The following is an 18,165-nucleotide window of genomic DNA, read 5'->3' on the forward strand; positions in this document are numbered from 1 at the left end:
ATTAGACGTAACACCTCACACACCTCCAACGCTACACAGATCTACACGGAAATAGTTGTCAGTGTGCCCACAACAGTATTCCACCATACCATTACACAAAACTATGTCTAAGCAAAACTGATAACACCGATTCAATGCATTCCTTATACACCATATGATGTATATTGGAACTTTGAAGCACCATAGGATACTTTGAGGTAATTCACACACATACAAACCTACTCTGCAATGTGCAAGCCCACCCATACAGCATGTAAGCATCTTGGCTCTGCCTCCGGAAACACCTAACTAAGTTATAATAACTCTAATTTCCAGTAGAAAAACAGAGAATATCCTCACTCTGCTTGATACTTATTACAATTTACAAATAATTGCGGATTCTGGTTTGTGGTGAAATCCTCGAAACTAAGGCAAGAAATTACTGAACGCGATTTGCACTGTGAGACCAAGTGAAGATCGTGTGCGGTAAATGCACATATAACCTAAGTCGTCCTTTCTTCCGACTGCGTTTTTCACAAGATTTCTTAATTTGCAGATTGTCAAGACTTTGTGCCTTTTTCTGACTCCTTCAGAACGGAAGTGTTCCAGGCTCTGTCGAAGCGAATCATCATTTAAATACGAGTCTGGGCTTTTTGTTCAAGGACTTCTGAATGTAAGTCCCTTTGCTCACTTCTTATAAGCCATTTTCATATAGACCCGAATGCTCTTATGTTTTTTCAGTTCCACTGCTCAGAAATCCTCACGATTCCTGACATACTTTGTTGTTGAAATTGCTTAATGTAGATAGAACCGATCTGTGACTTTCTATGTATGAAAACTCTGACGGAGGACAGTGATGTCAACTTGCACCGCGTACCCTGAGAGTTAATTTGCAGTTCCGAGAAAATACACTTGATGTACAAAGCCAATTTCCTGTTCCAAAGTTTGCGATTCACAAAATGACAGGGTTTGCGACACCAATTTGCTAGCTATTATGTACTAAATCTATACTGTAATTCGGTAACACTTTACCGGATCACAAAATGGGTTTAGAAACCCATAACAAATTACTATTTGAGAGGGGCGTCTTTAGAGTGCGGCTTTTAAATAGCTGTTAGGGATGTATCAGTGTTTTGCAGCAGTAATCTGATCCAAAAGCATTGAAAAGTTACATACACCCTAGATGGGTTGGTAGCACATTCACAACAAGCATTGGCATAGCCAATAGGTCTCGCCTTTGCGACCTTATAAGTATTTAGCCAGGCAGCACATTAAACCTTTATCAGAAATGAGCTGTGTTTGTGCATTCCTTCATAAACTTGGCATTATACTTCAATTGTCGGAACATCCCTATAGAGGGCACCACAATAAAAATAGCATTTGGAAGAAACGTGTTCATGTAACAATAGAGTCAGCCCCTAAAGCGCATTACCACATGAAAAGAGAAGTGCAGAGAGCATTGCAGTGTAACCATATATTCTTCTAGACGGCATAGTGCATTACACATTTTCAGGCCTTGCAGGCCTGCTAGAATATTATTACAAACAAGGCCCTTAGAACACAAACTACTCCCAGCTCAAGCTCCAGCCATGAGAGAGCCTAAAAAGACATTATATAATGGGAGAGGTTATGATTTTTTGGTCCCCTGAACCTAGTGTGGGGGTCCAGAAGATGAGCTGGGCAGAAAGAGCACGTCATACTGAATGTTTTTGTTGTGGTCCCATTATTGTAGGATCGCCACAGGCTGAGTTATTGGCAAAATGTGTTGTAAAAGGAATGCCCCGCAAAGCATTATGGGGCGAGTCTCCCGAGTGCACTGAATATTGTAGTATCAGCTCTGCCACTGTGCTGGGAAGAGCCGCATTGAGGGTTTCCTTTTGTTTTTTCTATTTAAAAGGCACCAGTTTGTATATTTTTCAACTGCTAAACTTGGGAAGAATTTAGAAATGGGGCTGCAAACTTAACTAGTGCCCATGTAAAGTGCTCCGATCTTCCGTTATAGTTCACGCTATTTAAATAAAAAATAATCCCCCTGCAGCTTGCAGCCTTTGTTGGGTGCAGACACCGCAAAGAAACAGTAAGATACAAGAGGAAGAAACAACATACCGCCACGAACGTGAAGCTGAGAGGCGAAAGAAAAAAGTAGCGCGCCGACACTAAGGTATGTGGCCTATCGTGCAATAAACCATATAACAGGGTCAGTCTCCAAGCCGGTAACTAAACAGCCTCAAGGAGAGACAAACCTAACTCATTTACCTAACAAACCAAAGAAATTTTGAAACGCACGCCAAGGAACGAACGAAAGTGATGGACGTGTGATGGACATGGGGAAAGCCCACAGAAGTAGATTACATAATGTCAAGAGATAGCGCATGCATGCTGCCTAGGCTCGACCTAAAAAGGAGGACCCCTTTGTGAACGTACAAAAAAAAAGATTTGTTGGGGAGTAGGCAGTAGTTCATGGGACCACTGTCCCCTCTCAGACATCATAAAAAAATGTTGATGCGGAAACAAGGAATCAGTGTCTCAAGGATATGGTGGCATCCCTAATACAAAAGGGAAAAAAAAAGATTTAACAAAATACTTAGTTCATTCTCAGTATCTCATAAACCAGCCACAAAATATCAAAGGAAGAATGTGAACAGAAGAAAGAAGAATATACAAAACCTTGGATACCATAGCAGTAAGAGGAGTACACACACCTTGAGGAAGGCACCCAAACACCAGTTGAAGGTGATCTTGAATTACTTATGTGACAGGAAATGGATGAAGATTTACCTTTCTAAGATAGATACTTATCCATCAAACCCATATCCTACCGATGACTTATCTATGTATCTCACACTAATAGGGATAGTGAACCAGGGTCTTCCAAAGTTGCAAATCCTGGGATAGAGAACAAATATAAACCGCCTCTGCCAGACCTGTTCATGTTAAGGGCAAATTCACTGTTTGTCTCTACATCCAGAAAAATGGGTAAATGCACCAGCGTCTGTAGGCCCGCTCCTGATAAAGACAGCAAGAGTTTAGACACTGTTGGTAGGAAAATGGAGAGGTCCGCAGCCACACAATGGAGTATTGCTATCTCTGATGGGATCTTTAATAGTTACGGCCATAAGCAATGGGAGGGGATAGAAGTTAATCCTCTGTATCCCAGAAGAATTTAAGAAAAGAGGAAAAGCCTTTATGCAGGAGGAGAAAAATACCTGCTGAAATGTGCCCTGAAAGACACTGACCCTGGCAGAAGACAAATGTGCACAGGTTCAATGCTCTGCAGTCATGCCTGGCTGACAATATCTGGATTCAAACCTGATGTACAGGTGAACATGTGTATACCAGGGGAAAAAGTATTTGGAAGCTTTGTGGGCTACTCCCTAGAAAAGATAAAAGCTAATCACTCCACTAAAGCAATGGGAACCTTGCTGTTGGACTTGGCTCTTTTTGCAGGGCCGTCCCCAAACTTGTTTATTTTGCCCTTCTGTTTTTTTTGTTGGCTTTTAGGACTCTACACACTTTGCCACTACTAACCAGTGCTAAATTGCTTATGCTCTCCCCTTTAAACATTGTAAAATTGGCATACCCCCAATTGGCACATTTAATTTAGTTTTAGGTCCTTAGTAAAGTGGTGCTACATACACCCAAAGCCTGTAAATTAAATACTGCTAGTGAGCCTGCATCACTAATTGTGCCACACACTTAAGTAGCTCTTTTAAACATGTCTCCGACCTACCATTGCATCCTGTTTTGACCTGCCATTTCGACATGGCAGGCCTTATCCTTCCTTTTTAATACTTGTAAGTCAGCTCTACGGTATTTCTTAAATCGCCCGCGGGGGAGGATGTAGTTTATTTAAAACTTTGGACATGTACATTTATCTTTTACAGGTCCTGGTAATGAAAACCTCTTAAATGTGTCTGTTTAGTACTGCAAGCCCTACCTCGCCCATATAGGATTCCATTGGGTTAACTTAAGTAATTTAATAAGTGATAACTTTCAGATGGGAGCAGGTAGGAATGTTGAGTCTGATGTCTAAAAAATTTGAATTTAATACCCTCTTTATTCGTAAAGTTGGCTTTTGAGTCACAATTCTGGAAATGCCACTTGGCATATTCTTGTCCTAACCATTTGGTGCCTGTGGCCTGTTTCCTGGGTCACATGACTAGGTATGGCTGGCAGTTGGTTTTTGTGTATTGCTCCCAGGCAGTGAGACAAAGGAGCATAGGTGTTGGCAGGGTGTGCCATTTTCAACTTGATGAGGGAAAGGAGCTATCACCTAACACACTTGCACATCACAAAGGCTCTGCGTGGGCACACGAGCAAAGGGTTTGATACTAGTTTATTGTCACTCGGACAGGCTGGGATCAGAGCAGGAAGACAGGAAATTCCAAACACCTCTCCTACATTAAAGCTGGCACCTAGGTATAAATAATGAACCCTGCCCCCACTACATCTTCAACAAGGCCAGCGCCTCGATGACATATGAACTCTGCAAGACCATAAACTGCTCCCTAGATTCAGCAACCTACCTCGAAGACTGGAAGCACGCCAAGATCCGCCTACTTCTGAAGAAACCCACATCCGACCCAACGGATCTCAAGAACTACAGCCCATCTCGCTGCTGCCCTTCCCAGCTTAGGTCGCCAAGAAAGCATTCAACACACAGCTACGCCAACACATTGAGAACAACAACATCCTGAACATCTCCCAATCTGGATTCAGAACTAACCACAGCACCAAAACCGCCTTGCTCACCGCCACAGATGAATCTGCTCCTTCCTCGACCACGGACAAACAGCAGCCCTCATCCTACTTGATCTTTCAGCCGCCTTCGATACAGTATCTCACCGCACTCTATGCGCCAGTCAGACTCGCGCCACACCTGTCAGAACCTACAGACATCAGCTGTGGAGTACTCCAAGGCTCATCGTTGAACCCCCTGCTGTTCAACGTCTACATGAACCTGCTCACCTCTGTTGTCAGGAACTACGGTATGAACATCATCTCCTACACAGATGACACCCAGCTGATCATCTACCTGACCGAGAACCTCAACAGCCAAGAAGAACTTCAGGGACGGGGTGGAAGCAGTCGCCACCTGGATGAGGAAGAGCTGCCTTAAGCTGAACTCCGACAAAACCGAGATCCTCATCCTGGGACCTTCTTCCTCAGCCTGGGACGATCCTGGTACCCCTCAACACTCGGCAAGCCTCCCACCCCCACAGACCACGCACAAAACCTTGGCGTCATCCTCAACTCAACGCTCACCATGACCAGACAGGCCAACTCCGACACCTCCAACTGCTTCCTCACCCTCTGACTCCTACGGACGATTTGCAGATGGATACCAACGACTGCCGAAAAACTGTGACGCACGCACTAATCACAAGCAGACTTGACTACGGCAACTGCCAAGAAGAACCTGAGCAAGCTGCAACAAATCCAGAACACCGCCTCTAGACTCGTCCTACACATCCTCTGCCAAGAACACATCACAGAACACCTGAAAAACCTCCACTAGCTCACTGTCCAGAAGAGGATCAACTTCCAATTCCTCGTACACGCCTACAGAGCCCTCCACAATAGCGGACCCAGCTATCATAACCACTGCATCACCTGGTACTCCCCTTCCAGACCTCTCCGCTCGTCCCAGCAGTCGACGTACCGTATGCCAACGTACCCGGCATAAAGAAGTCCTCGGCTGGAGGAAGATCTTTCACACACCTGGCAGCAAAAGGTTGGAACACCTTACCTCTTCATCTCAGACAGTCACCATCGCTGCCTCAGTTCAAGAAGGACCCCAAGATCTGACTCTTCAACTGATCTCCGAGGACACACCCCTCAGCGCCTTGAGACCCTGTGGGTGAGTAGTGCGCTTTAAAATATCGTATTGATTGATTGACCCTCAGACCCAGCTCTTTGGTACACCTCTAGACCTGTGGAAGACAAAGATGGAGTGCTGTGCTACTCTGCAAGAAGGACTGCTACTCTAATGCCCTCCTCCCTGAGTGAAAGGAGTGGACCTGCATCTTAAACCCAGGACTACCAGAGTGACGCTATGGCTAGTTGGCTGACCTCTTGTTCGGAGCCTCAGTGACAGAAAAGGCACCAACCATCTTGAACCCAGCACCTGAACTCTACTTGCTGAGAGTCTTGCCCCTTAAGTGATGCCACCTCAGTCCTGGACCCTTGGAAATAGGTCTGAATATGCTCTGCCAGCCCAGCTGTGGTCCTGTTAGCAGAAAAGACGCAGCACAACTTATCTCCTCACAGTCGCTTCGGCACCACTTCCCCAACACTGGATTTCACACAGCAGCCTACAGTCTCATCGGAACTGCTGCTGCGCAATGCGCCCTTCCTGCAAGCCTGCACACCGCAAGCCCCTCGTCCGCATCATCGATGATGACGCAGGACTTCGCATTGCAGCCCCACAGCTTCTCTGGAACCGCCGCTGCCCAGCACATCTTTGACGTGGGATCTTTCAGTGCTCCACAACCAGGATTTAAGGTACTTTGTTCAGGGAGCCCAACTTGGTCTCTGTATCTGGCCCACGCTCCATCGCGTTATTTTTACTTAAATATTTAGAATTGCATATCTCCAGTTCCACTGATTAGATTTTTGTTGTTTTTGTGTTAAACAATTTATCACATTTTACTCCACTTTACTAGGGTTTAAAGTGCTGTATAAATAGTTTACACAGTGCCTCTAAGTTAAGCCTGACTGCTTTGTACCTAGCTACCCAAGGGTTAAGCACAGGTGAATTTGGGGTTTGCTTTGTTTCACCCTGACAGAGATTGTGGTTGCCGCTAAGGGTTACTGAGGGGGTTGTTTCACCCCCCTCAACCAGTAACCCAATTGCCAACCAAAACTCCCTTTAGAAGGGGTACAGTTTTACATAAAAAGGGCCAAGGGCATTCCCCCTTTCAACACAAACACTTTCAAAAGTCCCAACCTTCAGTGAGTCAATAGCCTTCCTCTCAATAGCAGCAGTCCACCTAATGAAAACAGACCATTCATGACAGAGGTAGAATAAAGGCCCAAGCCATCCAAGTTACAGGCCAAAATATCAAGTGGGCCCATCCACACACACCCTGACTATAAATCTCTAGTCTGGGGAAGGGGAGACAAAGTGTTTTTCTGCAGGAATTGCAGAAAGTCACTTCAGACAAGTCATTAATAAACATACTAAGACATAGTTACAGCATAAGCCCTCCAAACATTACAGCAAAGAGTCAGGCGTACAAAAAAGAACACAAAGAAATTCTACTGCAGGAGATACAGCAGCCGCTGCCAAAAATACCTGAGAAGTACCCAAAGAAAATTTACATGCAGCTAGTCTAAAGCACCTCACATTAAAGACTGCCTCCATTTCTTTTCACAGAGTAAATTAAATTCAAGTACTGACTATTTAGTAACCATATCTACAAATAAATAAATACAAGGTTATCACTAAAGTAGTTTCACTGTTTTACCTTAAGACATTAACATACCCACCTTCTTCCAACAATCGAAAACACAAGCTGAGAGAGCACTCAACACATTAGATGTTAGGAGAACAACCATACATTACTAGCAATAGAAAAAAAGCAGTAGGGAAAAGTGAGGCACAGATGAGACAAAAAGTATTTAAATAATCGTTTGCATGTAATTGATATCTCTTTAAAATCCACATAATGAATGTGAATCTATAGGATATTCATGCTGCAAAAGAAACCAGGTACTTACTGTACCAATAGTTTTATAACTTGAAACTCCTTAGTCACATGTGGCCCTTCAGCTTCCCCAAGGATGGAGGAGTCATTGCAAAGAAAGAAAGAACAGAATCTTAACGTAGTGACTATGTATTGGCGTTTTGTGGGCTTATGCTTGACAACATAGACGGGTCACTGTGGTTGGCTATAAACAAAAACCTTTACCTGTACCATATACACTTTACCTACCGAACCACTTGATGGTGGACTAGTGCACAGCTACTGAATCTAGAGGAGCTGTAAACTTCAAAACCTGTAGCAAATAAGTGACCTATTTTGTACTAACCCAACTGTTGTTCCTAGCTTCACTTTCTGGTCTACCCATTATGGTAAGGCCATTACTGCTTTTGATGTTCCGTCTAGTGCTGTCCATAGTTGTAGTTGAAGGCTTGGCTTGATTGAAACTTAAAATTATTGATGTGGAGTGTACTTTGCAAGTAAAGTCATTCTTTTGAATGAAAATGTTAATGTACTTTGATGCAATATTTATCTTCGACACCCCTGCCACCAGCAAATAGAAAAATAATGACACATTGTTACTGTCTTCTTTCACTATAGGATACAAATGGCAGTGTCATGCTTCCACTTCGGCAAGTGCTGTATTCTCCTTACCCTGCCACACACATTGATGTGGATGTCAACACTGTGAAGCAGATGCCGCCTTGCCATGAACATACTTATAACAGGAGGAGGTACATGAGATCAGAGCTGACAGGACTTTGGAGGGCCGCTTCAGATGACGACAAAGCCCAGGACTCTGTTATCCACACAGATGAAAGTTTCACACCTAATCTGTAGGTAGCAAAAATTGTATGACCTAAATAATCTGTGGTTAATCCAGTGATGGAAACTTCACAAGTACTGCTCACTTAAAAATGTAAATAGTTTGCAGGAGGCTGGGGCTGTTTGACTGTTGTTGCTGTAAGCAGTGGCACAGGAACGGTTGCCCACTCCATCTCAAAAGGGGAAGTGGACCTGTATGCGTAAGGCTCCAATACACTGCAATGCCACACTAAAAGTGGGCCATGTGAAGCCAGAAAGGAAAATATTAGTTCCTTTGTGATTACTTTTTAGGGTGTGCTATAAATTAACTTTTTTTCCAAACACCTTAATTTGCCCAAACTAGGAGCGAAATTGTGAGTGGTGCTGGCGATGGCCTGTTCTACTTGGAAGATTGTTGGTGGTCAGAGGCTCTAAAACAGGCACAGACTAGGTGTCATACATATCATGTGCTCTTCTACTGGATGTGGTAGTCATCATACTGCAATTTTCTTCTCTACTGCAGAACTCATTGGTAATGATTAGGTTTGAAAGGATTGCCACAGTTGCACAGGGTCTGCTACTAATTCAGGAGAACATCCCCACCAGAATAGATTACATAAACAGCCGAGGGTGAAGAGGCAGAGAAAAGCTGATTTACATTTCATAATACAGGTGCTGTGCACTGCATATGAAGGTGTCTACACACTTCAGAAAGTTTAATACTTGAGGCAGATAGAGGTTTTAGAAGAGTATAGAAAAGAAAGCTGCATGTGCATTGTATATAGAAGTTTTGGTGCACTGCAGTAAGCGGGGTCTAGGCACTGATTAAAAAAATTGGCCATACATAGCAACAGTGAGATTTATGAGCACAGCAAACATGGGTATTGATGCACAGAAGAGTGAAATATGAATGTCTATACACTGTAGATGTTTCTACACATTAGAAGAATGTGTCAGTTTGTGGCATGCAGAGACAGAGATTACTTTTTGCACAGTAGAAAGAGCGGTCTTTACATGTCATAATCCATGCCCCACTGACAGACTTCTCTGTTGAATGCTGCCCTAATCCCTTTAAAGTACGTACAGTACCTGAATCTACCCCTTTGTGCTGAACGTCTGACATACTATGCACAATATTACGTCTCTCATTACTCCAATCTGCCCCTCAGAGGTTTCACAGCAATTCCTCCACCAGTTGCTGTTGTTGCTCTTTTATCTTGTAAGTCTCTTTTACAAATGGTCCATTAAGACTGCTCACACTGTGATTCAGGCCAGAAGGACCAAACAGCACAAGGTTCACTTTGGCAACATATTCAACACTAATGCTGTGGGGGAATCACCCTCCTTAAACAATGTGTTCGATGGCATGTGTGGCTGTAGATGCACATGCTTTGCATACATCTGCCATCTAGTAATGGGTTTGAAGTGTTGCAAGTTGTTTTTGTTCGAAGAATCTTTTCCAGTCATAAGATCGAGTGACTCCTCCTCTCAGTGATACGGTGCATGGACATTGAGTCCTTTGTTAGATTGTTTTCTCTCCGCCGTCGGGTTCTGACATATGTTCCCCTCGCTATGGTATTCCTCGGCTCGGTCTATTCTGAACTCTTCTTTTCCGTCTTCCTTCCAGCGACGGTATTGTATTTCGGTTGCTTTTTCTCAGTCTAATATAGTTGATCCAAATTTCTACATCAGGAGTCAGTTTACCGCCCTTTAGGGCGCCAGTGCCCATCTCAGGCCTACTCCTCCACGTGGTGTCTGGATATGCAGGACTGATGGAATGCACTCCATTTTGGTTTTGACCTCAATGCCATTCAAAATTCGCACACACCGACCAACACCTGGTGTCTAACTTGTGCTTGTCCCCAGACCATAAAGAAGAAACCTGCAATGCCTGTCAGTCTTTTCGATCCAAAAAGACAACTCTGTGAACTGAAGAACGTGTCGACTAGAGATGGCGTCAAAGACACAGGACAACACTCCTGATATTTTCGGGGAAGAGCATGCACAGGAGATCAAACAGGAGGAGGCCGTCTCCATTTAAGATTCGGAGTCGGATGCTCAATCTGACATCGAAAATCAGCCTTTCACCTCAGCGCAACCTGTAAGTACACCATCCCGACCTCCCATACAATAACTTCAAAGAAGCCCTACAAACAGGTTGTCGGTCCACCACTGTCTTCCGGCCATGGTCAGATCTGAAAGTTGCCTTCGGATGCCCGCCTTCCAGCTCGGCACAGAAAATATCCAAGACTAAGTCGTCTTCGGCATCGACCTCTTGTTTGACACCATCTCACACAACCTCGGGTTCGAGTCAACCCTTCGTTCTGAGCATTTCTGCCCCGAACATGAAGTCTTCCACATCAGTTTCGAAGCTGACCGCTTCAGGTCAACACAAGGTTTCCACTCCCAAAACTTCAGAAGTGAAAATTCTGTCTTCTAGAGACTCCAGTCATTGCTCTGAAGCAGCTTCACCAGTGGAGCCAATCCTCAAAATAATGGACGCTTGTCAGCGCCAGCTCCATATCCAAAAGGGAACAGGAAGAATAATTGCTTCTCTCCCTGACCCAATCAAGACGAAATTTACTTTTCAAGAGACTTTAAACACTGCTCCTCCACCTAAAAATGTGTGCAAGGACAAGGTTCCAGTTCGACCTCAGCCTCCTTCACCACTCTCTCCTGTGCTTCCTCTTAATCCTCCACCACCTTCCCAATCTCCTCCACCTATTATTGAGCCACTATGTTCTCCACAAGGTTCACCACCACCTCAGGGAGATGACTTGGGGGGTATTTCACAAGATATTGACCCGTGGGATTCATATGATCCAGATCCCGTATTACCAAATGATCTGATTTATACCCTGCACACCCTTCACCTCCTGAAGATGCAACTTCATATCAGCAGGTAGTAGTACAGGGAGCTGCATATCACAACGTACAAATGCACACTGACCCTGTTGAAGAGGATTTTCTCTTCAATACACTGACTACCACCCATAATGAAAGTCAATTTTTAACTATGTTACCAGGTATGCTTAGACATGCCATGAACCTGTTAGGGCAAGAGTTGTTACACCAAAGGTCGATTAAAACAAAAAAAAAAAAAAATATATATATATAAGGCAGCACCTACAGACCCTATATTTATTTGGTCACAAATCCCTCCTGACTCTGTAGTAGTCAGCACAGAACGGAAACATGCTACCAGCCAATCAATGGGAGATTAACCTCCGCTTGATAAGAAGAGCAAAAAAATTAGATGCAGCAAGGGAAAAAAGTGGCTGCACAAGCTGCCAATCATTGGCGTATCACCAATTCGCAGGCACTCTTGGCACGATATTACAGGGCCCACTGGGATGAAATGGAGGATCTTTTCCAGTACCTCCCAGAGGAACATCGCAAAAGGGGACAGGAAATATTTTTTGAGGGCCAAACTATTTCAAACAACTCTATTAGGTGTGCTACTGATGCAGCAGCATGTGATATTAATACCAGTATTATTATCAGAAGGAATGCTTGGCTCAGATGTTCAGGCTTCAAGCCAGAAATTCAGCTGGCAGTTCTCAACATGCCTTTCAACAGGGAACACTTGTTTGGTCAGGAGGTTGACACCACCATAGAAAAGCTCAAGTACATTCCGAAACATCAAAGGCTATGGGGGCCTTACTCACCGCACCAAAAAAAGGGGTAATTTTCTTCCCCCACGATTCAGGGGAGGCTTCAAACTATCATCTGTTGAGCTTTCCACCTCCCAAACCAAGCAAGGCACCCATTTCTGTAATACAGTTTCCTTTAGAGGTTCCTACAGAGGTGCAAACAATAAAGGTAGTGAAAAGGCGTCCACCTCTAGAGGGTCTGCCTCTACTACACTCCAGTGACTACTTACATTTTCCACCAGCTCACACCTGTCCAGTATGGAGAAGACTACTGCATGTCTATCCACAATGGTCCAATATCACCACAGATCAATGGGTTCTATCAATTATCCAACAGGGTTATTGTCTAGAACTGATCTCCACCCCACCAAATATTTCCCCCTCACACTTACAAACTTTCACAAGATCATCTTACTCCTTCAAAGGAAGAGGTATAGTCCCTGCTTCTCAAAGGGGCTATAGAGCTAGCTCCCCTCTCACAGCAAGGGTTAGGAGTATACTCTTGTATTTCCTTATACCAAAGAAAGACGGGTCACTAAGACTGGTCCTAGATCTCAGACCACTCAGTCTTATACATTCTCTCAGAGCATTTCCATATGGTTACTCTCTAAGATGTCATTCTGTTATTACAGCAAGGTGAATTCATGACCACTTTAGAACTGAAGAACACATACTTTCACATTCCCATTCATCCAGCACACAGCAAATACCTCAGATTTGTCATTGCGGGGAAACATTGTCAATTAAAGGTTTTACCATTCAGGGTGACAACCACCCCCAGTGTCTTCACAAAGTGTCTAGCGGTAGTTGAGGCATTCCTCATAAGATAATACATTCATGTCTTCCCCTACGTGCACGTCTGTGCCTTCCCCTACTTGGACATCTGGCTCATCAAAGCCAATACCTTACAACAATGTCAGCGTCAAAGCACTGTAGATCTCCACACCTTGGGATTCACACTCAACTTTCTCAGATCCCACCTACAACCTTTACAGATACAGCCCTATCTGGGGGCAGTTCTCAATGCTCAGTCAGCGTTGGCATATCCAAGCCCAGCTCGACTTCAAGCTTTTCAAATTTTTCTTTCCGAACTACAAGAAAACCACACTTACACAGTGAGGACAGTGATGCAGTTACTAGGGATGATGGCATCCTGCATTGCCATCGTTCCCCATGCCAAACTACACATGCATCCCTTAAAGCAGTGTCTGTCTCGTCATTGGTCTCAGTCACAGGGTCATCTCCAGGATCTAGTGTTGTTGGACTGCCAGACTCACCGCTCTCTGCAATGGTGGAATCCCACCAACCTTTCCAAGGGGCGGTCCTTTCAGGACCCTGTGCATCAAGTAACTCTGACTATGGATGCATCACAGACAGGTTGGGCAGCTCAACTCAAAAACTTCACAATACAAGGTATATAGGATCCCATTCAACAAACTTCTCACACCAATTACTTGGAGTTACAGGCAGTCTTTCTAGCACTAAAAGGCTTTTTACTGCAACTCTCCCACAAAGTGGTTCTAGTCCATACAGCCAACATGGCAGCCATGTATTATCTGCAAAAACAGGGGAGGAGGGGAGATACAGTCTTCTCAATTGTCCCTTCTTGCTCAGACAATTTGAAAATGGGCAATTCACCACCTCACTGTCACTCCAGTTGTGCCATCCACCGTTCACACCCACGATGGGAGACTATGGGCCTCACTACGAGTCTGGCGGTCCTGGGAACACCAGACTCGCGATGGCAGTCAGGCCGCCACCAAAGTAGCGGTCCGGCCTCCATATTATGACTGCCAGGTTGCCATTGTTTGACAGCCTAGCGGTGCCAGCAGTCTTAATCCGCCAGGGCAGCGCTGCTTGCAGTGCTGCCCTCCGGATTACGAGGCCCCTCTCCATCAGCTTTTGCATGGCGGTTCCACCGCCATGGAAAGGTTGGCGGAAATGGGGTGCAGGGACCCTCTTGTTGCGCATTTCACTGCCTGAATTACAGTGACTACTGCAACATTGCCGCCGGCTCAATTACGTTGTGGCCTGTTTCCCGCTGGCCTAGTGGGAAGCTCGTAATAGGGCCAGCGGGCTGAAAACCGGAGTGGCGGTCTTCCGTACGAAAGAGTATGACAGGCGGCCTCCGCTGCCAACCAAACTCATAATGAGGGCCTATGTGTTACTTAGAGGAATAATATTGACTGGAAGGACACCCTGGTCATAAAATCTGGCCATATCCCTATGTGTATTTGTCCTGAGCTATGCTGACAAAAGCCACCATATGTAAACTGGAAAAGGCTCCCAAGCCTTATTATCGACTGCCCCCGCACATTTGGCAAATGCAATTAGGTAATATCTATTGAGAGTAGAGGGAACCCACATAGACTTGTTTGCCACAGCAGCAAGCAACAATTCCACAATTATGCGTGCAGGTACCTACAGAAGGGGTCCAAAAGAAATGTTGTGTTGATGACTTGGTACAAAAAATTAGTATGTGCTCCTACATTTATACTACTTATTTGCAGGACGATAAAAAGATGCTGATTTCTGCTGCAGCCAGGTAGTCACGATAGATATGGTACATAAAACATAAAAATATGTACATTTCACCCCACAATAGGTTGAAGATAATTAACAGTGTCTCATTATGCTAGGTCTCAGTCTGGCATGTCGTCCTAGCAAGGTGAGCTTTAAGATGGCTCCAGATGCCACAGCTATTTCACTGTATTTTAAGACAATAGAAGTTAAAGGTTGCCTTCTTCCCATCAAAGAATCAGTTTTTATGGAAAAGCCTTCTTCTATTGAACCAAGTTTTTTTCTTAATTATTCAGCACAGGAAACTGTATGTATGAAACTGTATGTCACCCCGGAAAGAAATAGAGGTACACAGCAATGTACAGAAGTCTCCAATCGTTAAATTGCCATATTTGGGCCAATGTTAATAACAACCACATATTCCATATAAACAAGATGTGAAGGGACCTTAAAGTTCTGACGCATAACTTAGAAAGCTCAAAGTATGCACCAATACTCAACTATTCTTCATTTTTTCACAATGCACTGCTCACCTTCTTTAGGTTAATCCTAACTGGTTTACACAAACACTCTTTTTTGATACACCAGAATAACTGTTTTGCAGTTTACAACAAATTCAGTACTCTGTAGCAAGATGAGCGAAGTCTTGTGCTGCATCCAGCATGCCATGCATGATGTGGGATCCACCTTTCTCCAAAGAAAAATTGGCACATATTGCCAGGATAAAAATGCTCCTCAGAATTGAAATCACAGTATAGAATAGCTCTTGAATCAGAGGGACCAGCCTTCTCAGTGAGGACTCCAAAATTCTGGATCACGCTTCCCTTGTGGATTAAACAAAAGAAAGTTATTACAATCACCTTTCTGAAGAAATAACTATTCTGATACACCTGAGCCATGTGTTGCAGCCCCTATGGTAATAATGCCATGTACATCTAAGGAACATCCCGGGTGACATAGTGTAAACCTTGCAGTGGGACAGGGGCTTCAAGTACAGTCTCCCTCTGTGCCAGTCATGTACTCCTCTTCCTCCACTATGCCAGATTCTAGATGAAAAGGTCGAAGATTAGTGGCAATCCTAAACTCCTAAGGCAAGCCTTCATAAGGTCTTGAGATCAACTGGGAAAAATAAATTATTATACGTTACAAGACAGTACTCCTGCCACAGACTGACAAGCAGAACTGCAATTGCAGACAGATTTTAAGTAGATTTTATATAGGTCTCCACATATCAATGGAAATCTCTAGTACGCCCCACCCTGCCCCAGAGGTGCTGGGAGCACAACATTGTGTCTTTGATAAATAGGAAGTGAAGGAATTGACAGAGCTGTGATTGCACTCCAAATTTGGGGCAGACCACAATATTAAAAACGATCTTGATTCTTGCAGATGTTTTTGACTGTCTGAACACCCGTACCACATCCCGTTAGAACTCTTTGTGATGATATGCACCCTTACTCGACAATTTCTATGGTCAAGCAGACAGCCAAGAGTGTCATTTGACAAATGCATGCAACACTAGTCAACGATTAAGACTTAGGTTTTGCTCACCTACAATTCTATAATGAACCAGCCCAACCTCTTCTGAATAATGACTGACTTTTTGGGGACAGAGACAATCCGACACACACACACAGTGAAGTTCAACATGTTCAGAGAGCCCTTCTTGATGAATTTTCTGAACATGCAGGGATCTGTCTCGCAACAACTGGTAGTTTTATACACATTGTTGGACTTTTTTGCTTATGCAGGGTCATCCCCAATCTTTTTGCCTCCTGCCTCCTATTTTTTCTGACCTGTTTCTGTTGGCTTTTGATCTCTGAGCACTTTACCACTGCTAACCAGTGCTAAAGTGCATATGCTCTCTATGTAAATTGTATGGTTGATTGGTTTATCCATGATTGGCATATTTGATTTACTAGTAAGTTCCTAGTAAAGTGCACTGGAGGTGCCAGGGCCTGTAAATCAAATGCTACTAGTAGGCCTGCAGCACTGGTTGTGCCACCCACATAAGTAGCTCTGTAATCATGTCTCAGACCTGCCATTGCAGTGTCTGTGTGCAGTTTTAACTGTAAATTCGACTTGGCAAGTGTACCCACTTGCCAGGCCTTCCCTTTTCTTACATGTAAGGCACCCCTAAGGTAGGCCCTAGGTAGCCCCAAGGGCAGTGTGCAGTGTATGGTTAAGGTAGGACATATAGTAATGTGTTTTATATGTCCTGACAGTGAAATATTGCTAAATTCGTTTTTCACTGTTGCAAAGCCTGTCCCTCTCATAGGTTAACATGGGGGCTACCTTTAAATCTGATTAAAGTGTAGATTCCCTTTGGGAGCGGATGGACATGTGGAGTTTGGGGTCTCTGAGCTCACAATTTAAAAATACATCTTTTAGTAAAGTTGATTTTATGATTGTGTGTTTGAAAATGCCACTTTTAGAAAGTAAGCATTTTCTTGCTTATACCATTTCTGTGACTCTGCCTGTTTGTGGATTCCCTGTCTGGGTCAGTTTGACAGTTGGGCTGGTTTCACCTCACACTAGACAGTGACACAAAAGGAGCTGGGGTGTAGTCTGCATTTCCTGATGAGCCATCAGTGCTAGGAGGGAGGGGAGGAGTGGTCACTTACACCTGAAAGGGCTGTGCCTGTCCTCACACAATGCCGTCTCCGACCCCCTGGTGAGTGTCTGGGGCCTGGCCTGGGCAAGGGAGGATTTCACATTCAAAAGAGACTTTACTTTGAAGTAGGACTACTTCAAAGGAGAACTTGGGTATGAGAAGGGCACCCAAAACCACAGACTTTATAACACTTCTGGAAACAGGAGGAACCTCTGCCTGGAGAAGAGCTGAAGAGCTGAGGAGAAGTGCTGCCCTGCCTGTGACTGTGCTTTGTGGAGCTATCCTGCAGTTGCTGCTTCTGCCAGAGTAAGAGGGCAAAGACTGGACTTTGTGTGCCTTCCATCTTGTGAAGAAATCTCCAAGGGCTTGATTTAGAGCTTGCCTCCTGTTGTTTGAAGTGTCAGGGACAGCAAAGACTTCTCTCTGCCAGCACCTGGAGTCTCTGAAGAGACTCCTGCTCTGACAAGTGGTGCCCTATCCAGTCTCTGGGCCCTTGAAAGGAAAGCTGGTGGAAATCCAAGGAAATCGACTTCGGACAGACGCCGCTGCTGAATCCGGTGACGCCGCCTGCAACCGACTCCGTGATCTTCACTGGAACACGACGACCTTCGCAGGCCTGATGCCGCTGCAGCCCCGCTGAAGTCCGCAACTCAGAGGAAGTCGCCGCACCACGTCGTGACCGACGCCGCTTGAAGTGCGCGGATTCAATATTTCACACAGATGCCGCAATCCCCGACTTCGCGCACCGGCTTGTTTTCACTCTTCACCAAAGGTACTGTACTTGGGGGTCTACGTGACTCTGTGTCCGGCGCCGCTGGTGTCGGCTTGTTGGGAACGACTCTGTCACGATGCCATGTTAACACCTCATCGAAGCATTTTGTGTTTCTAA

The 18,165-nt window shown here is 44.6% G+C and overlaps 1 protein-coding gene across 5 annotated transcripts in view; it reads left to right on the top strand.

Annotated features, from left to right (window-relative positions):
* Positions 1 to 18,165, top strand: part of C9orf72 (C9orf72-SMCR8 complex subunit) — a 228,434-nt gene that overhangs the window by 167,738 nt on the left and 42,531 nt on the right. For all 5 annotated transcript variants that reach the window (XM_069240640.1, XM_069240656.1, XM_069240670.1 and 2 more), the window contains 2 exons: positions 536 to 652; positions 8,286 to 8,521. In XM_069240640.1, coding sequence (XP_069096741.1) covers positions 536 to 652; positions 8,286 to 8,521 — 353 coding nt within the window. The remainder of the gene's footprint in view (positions 1 to 535; positions 653 to 8,285; positions 8,522 to 18,165) is intronic.

Source organism: Pleurodeles waltl, chromosome 1_2 (assembly GCF_031143425.1).
Source record: "Pleurodeles waltl isolate 20211129_DDA chromosome 1_2, aPleWal1.hap1.20221129, whole genome shotgun sequence".
Lineage (NCBI taxonomy): Eukaryota > Metazoa > Chordata > Amphibia > Caudata > Salamandridae > Pleurodeles > Pleurodeles waltl.